At 43.0% G+C, this 11,463-nt stretch overlaps 2 protein-coding genes across 2 annotated transcripts; both read right to left on the bottom strand.

Moving 5' to 3' along the window:
• Positions 1–1,344: 1,344 nt before the first annotated feature.
• LOC117885155 (late histone H2A.2.2-like) lies at positions 1,345–1,866 on the bottom strand. The gene has a single exon (XM_034786359.1). The coding sequence runs from the start codon at positions 1,864–1,866 to the stop codon at positions 1,414–1,416; it is 453 nt and encodes a 150-aa protein (XP_034642250.1). The 3' UTR covers positions 1,345–1,413.
• A 7,785-nt stretch (positions 1,867–9,651) lies between these two features.
• Positions 9,652–10,194, bottom strand: LOC117885147 (histone H2A, sperm-like). Its single transcript, XM_034786348.1, has one exon. The coding sequence runs from the start codon at positions 10,192–10,194 to the stop codon at positions 9,742–9,744; it is 453 nt and encodes a 150-aa protein (XP_034642239.1). The 3' UTR covers positions 9,652–9,741.
• Between the last annotated feature and the right edge of the window lie 1,269 nt (positions 10,195–11,463).

Raw genomic sequence — 11,463 nt, 5'->3', positions numbered from 1 at the left:
AATTTTGTGTTGTGATCATCTTAGTTTGCACAGTACTAGCTGGTAATAACAGTTGTTGTGTCAGAGAACAATAGCCCCTGATTCTGATAAGACAACGAATCCCCCTTTTTTTCTTAGGCTTAATGCAGCCACATTTAGTTTTAACACTGTATCTTCAACCAGAGAGCAAAGCCCCGGGGTAAATCACTCTTTTCTCAACCGCTTGTGAGCCAAATTCAAAACTGCTGCACCAGCCTCCAGCTTCCACTCTCAATGCCTAACTGAGGAGAAGGAATCCATGAGCCAGGGCTCAGCACTAACAAGCAATCAGCTGCACTGTAGTCTTCATCCTGGTTGTGTGTCTTCAACCCCACCAACTCAACAACAGGGCTCCGTCACAGCTTGGCCCAGACCCCAAAGGGAGCAGCAGATCTCAGTTCTAGCTCCTAGTCCAAAATGGAGCCCAACATCGTCTATGCTGCTGCAGCAGCCTCCCGCGCAAGAAGCTCATTCCAGTTTCAGAGGGTGCCTATCACTGCACCATGGGTTTTACAATCTGTCAAAGCCAGCATATAGTACGTAGAGGTCTGTCTAATCAGCATCCCGCTTAGAGGGTCTATAACGTTTTCATCAAGAACCACAATAGATCCAAAATAGCATCTTTAATTGGAAGAATGCCCTAAATATTCGCAAATGCTTGCCCCAAAATATATCTTTGTCTATCACTTCCGAGAATCTTCTAAGATTATGTCTAGTTTATTTCTAATGTCCCATCTTTAAAAATAATGATTGCACTAGTTTTTCTCCTCCCTAAAAGATTTGTCTCAAATTTCCAATCAAACTGGAAAAGTTTATTTTAATGTCCTAGATGCTAATGTTATTGGGCCTGATTTTGATCTCACAATGGCATACCGAAGGAATAACTCCAGTGAACTCAATGAGTTTACACTGAGTAGAATAAGAGAGAGAAGAACCAGAGGCAAACCCATTACCCTATTCCTGTACTTGATTTAGTGCTCCCAAGACGAATTTATTCCCTTCCAGATCTTCAACAAAACCTGCAGTAGATCCAAAGCAGCTTCACTGACTGCAAGAACAGGCCCAACTTTCCCAGCTGTCCAAACATGCACACTTCTATGGGCATCATTTCCCAGAGACATATTATGTAATTTCTTATGTGTCTACATATTGTAATGAAATGCCTGAGTGCTACACTTTTTGGTTTTTATATCACAGCCTTTGTGTCACTTCCTAACTAATTGAATTTTCCCTTTTAATGTTAGCAATATGACCAAGGAAATAAATTCACAAAACAAGACCAGGCATTTTAACTGCTTTTATTAGACCATACTGGTGCATTTGAAAAGAGCCTTGCAATCAAGTTAATGTCATTTCTCCCAAATCTGGGGTGGCAGTCTCCCCTTTGCTCTGTTCTCACTTAACAGGGACAGAAGCAGGGGCAATCCTTCTCTTGATGGCTCCCCTGCCATTCCTCTTCTTGGAAGGTAAAACCACAGGCTGATTTAAGTGCAGGACTCCGCCCTGAGAGATGGTGACACCTCCCAGCAGTTTCTTGAGCTCTGAGTCGCTGTGAATGGCCAGCTGCAAGTGGCGTGGGGAAATCCGACGCTTCTTGCTGCGTGCAGCGACTTCCCCAGCAATATCCACAATCTCGTGAGTCAGGTATTGAAGCACTGCGGCCATATATACTGGGGCTCCAGCTCCAATACGGTCTGCAAACTGTCCTTTGCGGAGCAGTCTGTCTATGCGACTGACAGAGAACTGCAGCCCAGCCCGGGAAGAACGGGTGATTTTGGCCTTAGGCTCTTTAGCGGTTGAGGTCTCACCAGAGTGCTCAGACTCAGACTCAGACTCATTCTCAGACATGTTGCAGACTTCTAGTGTTCCAGCAACACTTGGCTTGACTTTCTTGGTTTTCTTTTGTTTTCTCTGCTTGGTTTACCTGAGTCTTTCCTCAGGAATTGGCCTGCCTAGCTTTTTTCTTGACTTGCTTGGCTTCAGTGGATGTTTCCTTGCTTGGCTCCACTTGCCTGTGTCTTTCTTTGCTTGGCTTGCCTGACTCTCTTTCCTTCTGTTCCTGGCTCTGTTCACTTGGTTTTCTCGCTCTTATTTTGCCTTCTTTGATTTCTTCCTGGTCTGGCCTGATTATGACTGGCCTGACAAAGTGTGGCTTGGCTAAGCCACCTCTTGAAATCACCACAGTAGTATACTGACCCTGTCTGAGCCTGCAGCCTTTTATAACCTCAGTGCAGACAGAGAAAACATACTTTCTGATTGGTTATCTGAGAACCAATGGGCAGCTACTTCTTTTGTGACCCAAGCCAGAGAGGATATGTCATCCTTTTATGACATCATTCCCATTGATTCACCGTTTGTGTTGGATTTTTAGTCAGTGATATCTGCTATTAGCAAAACTCAGGGTGTAAAACTGTTTTAATTTCCTTTATTATTAACTTTTGTTTAATCTTTGAAATTATCAAAGTCCCTAGGCAAAGAGGAAGCTACCCATTTCCATCATCAATTAATGAACTTTCCTAAGTAGGAATACAAGGGCAGCAGCCCAATTTATTTTGAACTCCAAAAGCATAGCAGTCTGGTCTAATTAGCTTCCCTCCAAAGAGCCACACATTCAAATCCTTCCTACTACCCTAAAAATAATAATATGTTTCCTCTCTCATCCACAAGAGGAACTTTCTTTTTTAAAAAAAATCAAACATATCTAAGCCTCTCAAAATCATATAGACCTAAGAAATTACTAGCAATGCCTTCTCAAGATAAATGGTAGCAGAGATACTGGCTTATAGTTAAGTGGTAGCGGAGATAGTCTCTTATAATATATGTACTGTTTATATATATATATATATATATGTATATATAGAATCATATTCTGCTCTTTGTTGCATGGGTGTAAATCAACAATAAGGCTAGGCATTTTTTTTTCAGCAAATAGTTTTATTTGTTGAAAAAAATGCAGTTTTTTCAGTCAAAGCTGTTTGTGAATTCAGGGCAAATTTTTTGAACAAAATTTGACAGGAAAAAAAAGGGTGAAAAAAATCCTGAAAAAGTCATTTCTGACTTTTTTTCAAAATGATGTTTTGTTTAGAAATGTATTTCCCATTAAAAAACAAACACCCACAACCCCAAAGTGAAAAAACTCCCCAAAATGAAACAAAACATTTAATTGTGGGTGGAACAAACCTTTTCCTTTAACCAGAAACAACATTTCTTTTTTAATTTTTATTTTTTCCCTTTGGACACCAAATTGAAAACTCAATTATTCACTCAGCTCTCATTAGGAATAACTCCATGGACCGGAACGGATTTGAAGCTGTAAGTGACAGCAGTATCTAGTTCCATAGTCACAATGGGCACTGTTCTGCCCCCCATGGCTCACACTGAGTTATGCCTTCACTGCACAGGGAGTTCCATTGCCATCAGTGGAACTAATTGTGTGGTAAGATACTGCTCAAGTTAGGGGATGGCAGAATCAAGTCCTGAGACCCTTATTTCACTGAAGTTCTGTCCATTCTTTGGGGGAGCTGATATATTTAAACGCCATGAAAAAGTGAAATTAAAATTTGCTTTTATCTCCTCAATATGGTTGAATATCATAAACAAAATTGGAAAGTACTGAACGAGGTCCTGATGCTACAGTTATTACGCAGGGAATGAATGCTCACTCGTGCCTCCAATGGGACAATATGGGAGAATAAGGGCTACATACATAAGTAAGGACTTTTAGGAATGGATCTTGTAACGGCATGAAATAGGCTTTGGTAACATTTTGAAAATTAGATGCCTTAAATTAGGCACCTAAATAACTTATAAGTGGCCTGATTTGAAGAGGAGCTAAGCACCTACAGCTCCTGTTGATTTGACTAGGAGTTTTGAGTGCTCAGCACCTATGGCAATCAGGTCACTTTTAGTTAGTTGCTTAAAAGTGGGTTTAGGGGCTGAAATTCAGGCAAATTACAGTTTGAAAATATTGGCCAGTTTCTCTGGAGCCCTTAACTTGGTGATGCTTCCCGTCTCTTAGAGAACCCTCATGGCACCCAAGCCCATGGTAAGGGTTCTTTGCCATTCCAGAAACCCAAATGTTCACCATTTGTCACTCTCAGGTTTGATTAGCCGCTTCTCTTGTTCGTGAGCTATTTTCTGAGACCGGTTTAAAAACAGCATCTCACATCAGGCCAAATCCATTGTGTGATGTTGCACTCTATATGATTTTATGAAAATATGCTAATGAGTTAAATAGAATGTAACTGGAATATGCTTCATGCAAAAGGTCTCTTGTAAGGTATCATTACAAAGCTTATAATCTACTGAGTGTGCTCATCCTATTTGTATAAATGTCCCACTCATGTATCTGAAACTAGAAATATGAAATATAACTCTGAGGGCCTTTTCTAATTATGCAAAGTGTGGGCCATTCATGGTGGTTTGGAATCTTGATGACTCCCATTAACCAGGACAATCGTCTGCAGATGGCTCTCTTTTATTTGTAAGTCTCCCTGTATATCTGTGTGCTGGCAAGTGGGTAATGTTTTCCCTTTAAAAAGGTGATCAAAGTTTATGTGAACCCCTCCAGGTATTTAATAATTTCAGAAAGCCTGATTCTAGTATCACTTATACTGTATAAATCTGATATTACTCTAAACGAGTCAATGGTTTTATAATGGGGGAACTAAAAAATTACAAAACAAAACAAAACAAAACCAAAAGAAAAACCAGGCTTTATCCTTCATGTGGAATGGATTAAATTTGTCTGTCATGAGGTTGTTCTTTTTTCTTTTTTCACAAAACCTGCAGTACACATCAACTTCACTATGGAAAAAATGTTCCTAATCTTCAATCTATTGGGGAAATGCCTGAAAAAAACACAGAAATCACCTCCCAGAATCTACACGATTTAGACATTTATGCTCCAATACGTCTGTTGGTCTATAAGGTGCCACAGGACTCTTTGTCGCTTTTTACAGATCCAGACTAAAACGCCTCCCCTCTGATACTTGACACCATTTAGACAATTTCTGATGTAAATTTCTTAATGAAATGATTGAGTTCTATCTTTCTAGGCTTTTATACCATATTATCAATGCAGCTACCTGACCAACTGAATGATCCCTTAAAATTGTAGGCTAGTAAAAGAGGAAATTAATTCACAAAAGAAGACCAGGCATTTTAACTGCTTTTATTAGACCATACTGATGCATTTGAAAGAGCCTTGCAATCAAGTCAATGTCATTTCTCCCAAATCTGGGGTGGCAGTCTCCCCTTTGCTCTGTTCTCACTTAACAGGGACAGGAGCAGGGGCAATCCTTCTCTTGATGGCTCTCCTGCCATTCCTCTTCTTGGAAGGTAAAACCACAGGCTGATTTAAGTGCAGGACTCCGCCCTGAGAGATGGTGACACCTCCCAGCAGTTTCTTGAGCTCTGAGTCGCTGTGAATGGCCAGCTGTAATGAAGTCTTACAGTGACATGTGATCATGTCACCTGAACTGGAATCCATCTTTAACCTGGTACTTTTCCATTGAGAAGGAGGGGGTGGGAATCCAGAGAGGGACAAAGGATTCCCGCCTTTTGCAAAAGATATGTAAATGCGTGGAACAGAAAAAAGAGGGAGCCATCATGTGGAATCCCCTAGCTATCACCTGAACTGGAATAAGAGCTGTACCAGGGGAAGGACTGTGCCCAGACTAGGAAGGCATCCAGTCTGTGAAAGAGACTTATTGAAACATCTCTGAGGGTGAGATTTTATCTGTACTCAGTTGTTTTACTTTATTAGGCTTAGACTTGCGTGTTTTATTTTATTTTACTTGGTATTTCACTTTGTTCTGTCTGTTACTACTTGGAACCACTCAAATCCTACTTTCTGTATTTAATAAAATCACTTTTTATTTATGAATTAACCCAGAGTATGTATTAATACTGGGGGGCGGGGAACAGCTCTGCATATCTCTCTATCAGTGTTATAGAGGGCAAACAATTTATGAGTTTACCCTGTATAAGCTTTATACAGGATAAAACGGATTTATTTGGGTTTAGACTCCATTGGGAAATGGGTATCTGAGTGTTAAAGATAGGAACACTTCTGTAAGCCGCGTCCAGTTAAGCCTACAGCTGTTAGGGGACCTCGTTCAGATCCTGGGGCTGTGTTTGTAGCAGACTAGCGGGTCTGGCTCAAACCAGACAGGGCACTGAAGTCTTAAGCTGCCAGGGCAGAAAAGCAGAGGCAGAAGTAGTCTTGGCACATTAGTTGGCAGTTCCCAAGGGGGTTTCTGTGATCCAACCCGTCACACATTGGCCCTCCCTGCACTCCAGAAAAGGTCTTTATTTCTATACACAGTTCGTGCAATCTAGCTTTATGCCACAAATGTACCACTCCAAGGTATTCATACTGACATCATATAATCAAAGGAGAAGTTTCACACACAATAAAACTGTGTAGCATTTAGCACTATCAGTCTGACTCTGGGTGGCTGGTAAGTTAGATTGTCACATCAGTGAAGAAGAATGCGCTGGCCTGTGGTGGTCATTATTGGCAGTGTATGTCTCAATGGGTTGAGTTATCCCATCAGCCACAGGGTTTGAATTGGGCTGCTTTATAGTGGATCAATTTACAGGCATTTTTCTCTCAAATCTGCAGTCGTGTCGTTGTGATAGGTTGCTAACAGAACCTTTTAAGGTGACCGGAATGTAACTGAAGCAGTGATGTCTCTCCTGTTCCCTTTATGGTTTCCAAGATTCATACTGGGGCTTAAACAACATTTTCTCCACTACATATCCATTTACCAACAAACATATTACACAAATCTCTGAGCAGCCCCAGTGGCGTATAGGAGAACATGTACTGAAACAGGGAAGAGACAACAACTGGGCGGGCAATATGCTTCATTGCATGAAGCTGGTTCCCCCAGTGAGAGTCACTTCACTCATTTTCCAGAACAAGCCCACTGTAATTTGGCTTCTTTCTCAGAATCATTTGGCAGCTTATCAGTGCCACCTGCTGGGACGATTTGAGAAGTAAAATCTAAGCAGAAAAGGAGCCAGTATGTCTACACTGCATACCGTAGTGAGCCTCCTAGTCCAGGTCCACAGACTAGCGCAGAAGTTCTCACAACAAAAGTTTTAGTGGCTTCAGAGTGCGGCCACCAACTCTAGCTGGTGGCTGCTGTGACCAGATTTTCCTAAAATACTTAATTAACTTTAGGGAAAACAAATAAATATGTACATATACATATCCAAATCATTGTAATTTATTTATGTAGAGGTTTTTTTTTCAGAAACAATAATAAAAATAATGTACAGTTGTATTTTGATACCCCTGGCCCCACTGCCTCTTCCTGTCCCCCACCCATTGCCTCTGGCCCGCACTGCCCTCCATCGCTCCCCTGGGCCCTGCTGCTTCCCCCCCATTGCCCTGAGCTCCACCCGGCTCCTTACCTCTTGACCATGGAGCCGGGTAAGGCTGGCACTGCTGAAGCCCCACCACCCTGGGCTGAAGCCCCGAGCCGAAGCCCCACAGCTGGAGCCTAGGGGAATGGGGTGTTAAGCCCACCCCTGGAGCCCTGTGGCTGAAGCTGTGGGGGAGGGGCTCAAACTTGGCAATGGAGCCACCGACTGAAGCCAGGGTGGGGGCGGGTGAAGCCTGCTGCCTGAGCGTTTGGCTGAAGCAGGGGAGTGGGGCTGAAGCCCACCTCAGGAGTCCCATGGTTGAAGTGGGAAGTGGGCGGGCGGGGGCGGAGGGACTGAATCCTGTCCACTGAGCTCCTGGGCGCTGCAGGGAGAGGCTGCTGCTGTTTTGCCCCCTCCTCCATCTCTTCCCAGAAGGCTGTTGTGGCTGCAGGAAACCCCCCTGGTGGTCGCATACAGACATGGTGGCCACATTTGAGAAACACTGGAGTGGCAGTGGGAGTCGTGATAGCGTGCTAAGAGTCACTATGTAGACCTTGCAGCTTGGACTGGAGCTCAGGCTCTCAAGCCTGGGAGAGCTGCAATATCTACACAGCTATTTTTAGTGTGTTAGCATGAGTCCCGCTCATACAAATCTGTTGGCCTAGGCTCAGAGACTTGTTCCCAGATGCAGTGTAGAAATGTAGTGGGCTCTCAGAATCAGGAAACTTGTGAGACAGCTGGTGGAGGAACTGGGCTTTACAAGGTCATAAACGAATAAGGAACTGGCCTGACACATTTAATGCTCAACAACAGAGAAGTCATCAGGGCCAGATTCTGGCTAGTGCACACCCTTACACATTATATATTCCAGGGGTAGGCAACCTATGGCACGCATGCCGCCTTTGGCACGCGAGCTGATTTTCAGTGGCACTCACACTGCCCGGGTCCTGGCCACCGGTCCGGGGGGCTCTGCATTTTAATTTAATTTTAAATGAAGCTTCTTAAACTTTTTAAAAACCTTATTTACTTTACATACAACAATAGTTTAGTTATATATTATAGACTTATAGAAAGAGACCTTCTAAAAACATTAAAATGTGTTACTGGCACGCGAAACCTTAAATTAGAGTGAATAAATGAAGACTCGACACCCCATTTCTGAAAGGTTGCCGACCCCTGATATATTCTATATTCATTTTGGTGTGTTTATACTGCAGAGGGAGTAGGCAGGAGAGGAAGAGGAGCTGTAAGAGTAATAGATTTTGGATCAATTATTTTCAGACCTTCTAACAAAACGTATCACCACATTATCACAGACCCTGGGGCAAAAGTAACTTTAAGGCCCTACTGGGTCCCAGCGGCAAAAAGGGAGGAGATCAAGGCAGAGGGAAAAAGGATGTTGGAACTAGGAGTCATTGAAGAGTCCCACAGTCAATGGTCGAGCCCGATTGTGTTGTATATTGTTACATTTATGCCATTGCATTTATAATGTATGTATTTTCCATGAAAATTCAACTACATTTTCACTGATAAATTTCCATTATTTTAAATAATTATTACATATAATTGACACTCAAACAGTCTCAGTTTTCCCTTTAAAAAGGCGATCAAAGTTTATGTGAACCCCTCCAGGTATTTAATAATTTCAGAAAGCCTGATTCTAGTATATATATACTTATACTGTATAAATCTGATATTACTCTAAATGAGTCAATGGTTTTATAATGGAGCAACTAAAAAATAACAAAACAAAAGAACAAAACAAAAATAAAAACCAGGCCCATAGGCTTTATCCTTCATGTGGAATGGATTAAATTTGTCTGTCATGAGGTTGTTCTTTTTTCTGTTTTCTGTGTAAACCTGCAATACACATCAACTTCACTATGGGAAAAATGTTCCTAATCTTCAATCTATTGGGGAAATGCCTGAAAAAACCACAGAAATCACCTCCCAGAATCTACATGATTTAGACATTTATGCTCCAATACATCTGTTGGTCTATAAGGTGCCACATGACTCTTTGTCGCTTTTTACTGATCCAGGTTAACACACCTAACCCTCTGATACTTGACACCATTTAGACAATTTCTGATGTCAATTTCTTAATGAAATGATTGAGTTCTATCTTTCTAGGCTTTTATACCATATTATCAATGCAGCTATCTGACCAACTGAATGATCCCTTAAAATTGTAGGATAGTAAAAGAGGAAATTAATTCACAAAAGAAGACCAGACATTTTAACTGCTTTTATTAGACCATACTGATGCATTTGAAAAGAGCCTTGCAATCAAGTCAATGTCATTTCTCCCAAATCTGGGGTGGCAGTCTCCCTTTTGCTCTGTTCTCACTTAACAGGGACAGGAGCAGGGGCAATCCTTCTCTTGATGGCTCTCCTGCCATTCCTCTTCTTGGAAGGTAAAACCACAGGCTGATTTAAGGGCAGGACCCCACCCTGAGAGATGGTGACACCTCCCAGCAGTTTCTTGAGCTCTGAGTCGCTGTGAATGGCCAGCTGCAAGTGGTGTGGGGAAATCCGACGCTTCTTGCTGCGTGCAGCGACTTCCCCAGCAATATCCACAATCTCGTGAGTCAGGTATTGAAGCACAGCAGCCATATATACTGGGGCTCCAGCTCCAACACAGTCTGCAAACTGTCCTTTGCGGAGCAATCTGTCTATGCGACTGACTGAGAATAGCAGCCCAGCCCGGGAAGAGCGGGTGATTTTGGCCTTAGCCTCTTTTGTGTTTGAGGTCTCACCAGAGTGCTCAGACTCAGACTCAGACTCAGTCTCAGACATGTTGCAGACTTCTGTTGTTCCAGCAACGCTTGCGTAGCTTGTCTGATTTTTCCTTCCTTGATTTTGCTTTTCTGGTTTTCTTTTTTTTCTTTATTAGTTTGTCTGGATCTTTTCTTCCTTGCCTTGCCTTGCTTGGCTTTGAAACCTTATTTGCTTGTCTGTGTTACCCTGATCTTTCTCTCCTTGTTTCGCCTTCGTTGCTCACTTTCTGGTCTGGCTTGGTGAAGTGTAGCTTGGCTAAGCCACCTCTTGAAAAGCAGCCAGAGTTGTCCACTGAGGATTTGTCTGAGCTGGGGACCTTTTATAACCTTGGCAGATGGAGAAAATGTACTTTCTGATTGGTTGGGTGTGAACCAATGGGAAGCTGCATTCTTTATTATCCAAGCCAGTGGACACATGTCATCCTTTATGATGGCATTGGCACTGACTCTCCCTTTGTACTGTAATTTTAACCAATCACACCCACTCCTAGGTAAGTTCAGTTGTAATATTTTTTAATTTCCCAAACTACCAATGTCATTTAAGACTTTGATATTATTAAACAGACCACAAATAAAGTGGGAGAAACACTTTTTCACAAGCAACCAACTCACTTCCCAAAAGCAAAGTTTAGTAGATTTATAGATTCTAAGGCCATAAGAGACCACTGTGATCAGTTAGTCTGACCTTCTGTATAACACAGGCCATAGAACTTCCCCAAAACAATTCTTAGAGCAGATCTTTCAGAAAAAAATATCCAATCGTGATTTAAATATTGTCAGTGATGGAGAATCTACTGCTACACTTGGTAAATTATTCCAATTACTCTCACTGTTAAAAAGTACACCTTATTTCCAGTCTCAATTTGTCTATTTTCATCTTCCAGCCATTGGATTGTGTTATACCAGGGAACGGCAACCTTTGGCCCGCGGCCCGCCAGGGTAAGCACAGGGCCGGTGCAACCCATTAGGCGATCTAGGCAGTCGCCTAGGGAGCTAGAATTTGGGGGGTGGCATTTCGGGTCCTTCGGCAGCGACTGTGACGGCCGGATCTTCAGCCACCCCGGTCGTCGTCGGCATTTAGGCAGAGGGAGGGGGGCAGGGGGGCGCGGGGAGGGCCGCCTGCAGCAAGTAAGGGGGGGGCGGCATGCAGGGGAACTGCTTCCCGCCCCAGGTCACCTCTGCTCCGCCTCCTCCCCTGAGCACACCGCCCCGCTCTGCTTCTCTCCCTCCCAGGCTTGCGGCGCCAAACAGCTGATTGGTGCCGCAAGCCTGGGAGGAGGGAGAAGTG

Source organism: Trachemys scripta, chromosome 1 (assembly GCF_013100865.1).
Source record: "Trachemys scripta elegans isolate TJP31775 chromosome 1, CAS_Tse_1.0, whole genome shotgun sequence".
NCBI lineage: Eukaryota > Metazoa > Chordata > Testudines > Emydidae > Trachemys > Trachemys scripta.
The sequence above is the reverse complement of the archived record's forward strand: the minus strand, read 5'-3'. Positions and strand labels throughout refer to the sequence as shown.

What these genes read in the sequence shown, in the direction of transcription:
- LOC117885155 (XM_034786359.1), bottom strand. Translation starts at nt 1,866, where the DNA reads ATGTCTGAGAATGAGTCTGAGTCTGAGTCTGAGCACTCTGGTGAGACC.
- LOC117885147 (XM_034786348.1), bottom strand. Translation starts at nt 10,194, where the DNA reads ATGTCTGAGACTGAGTCTGAGTCTGAGTCTGAGCACTCTGGTGAGACC.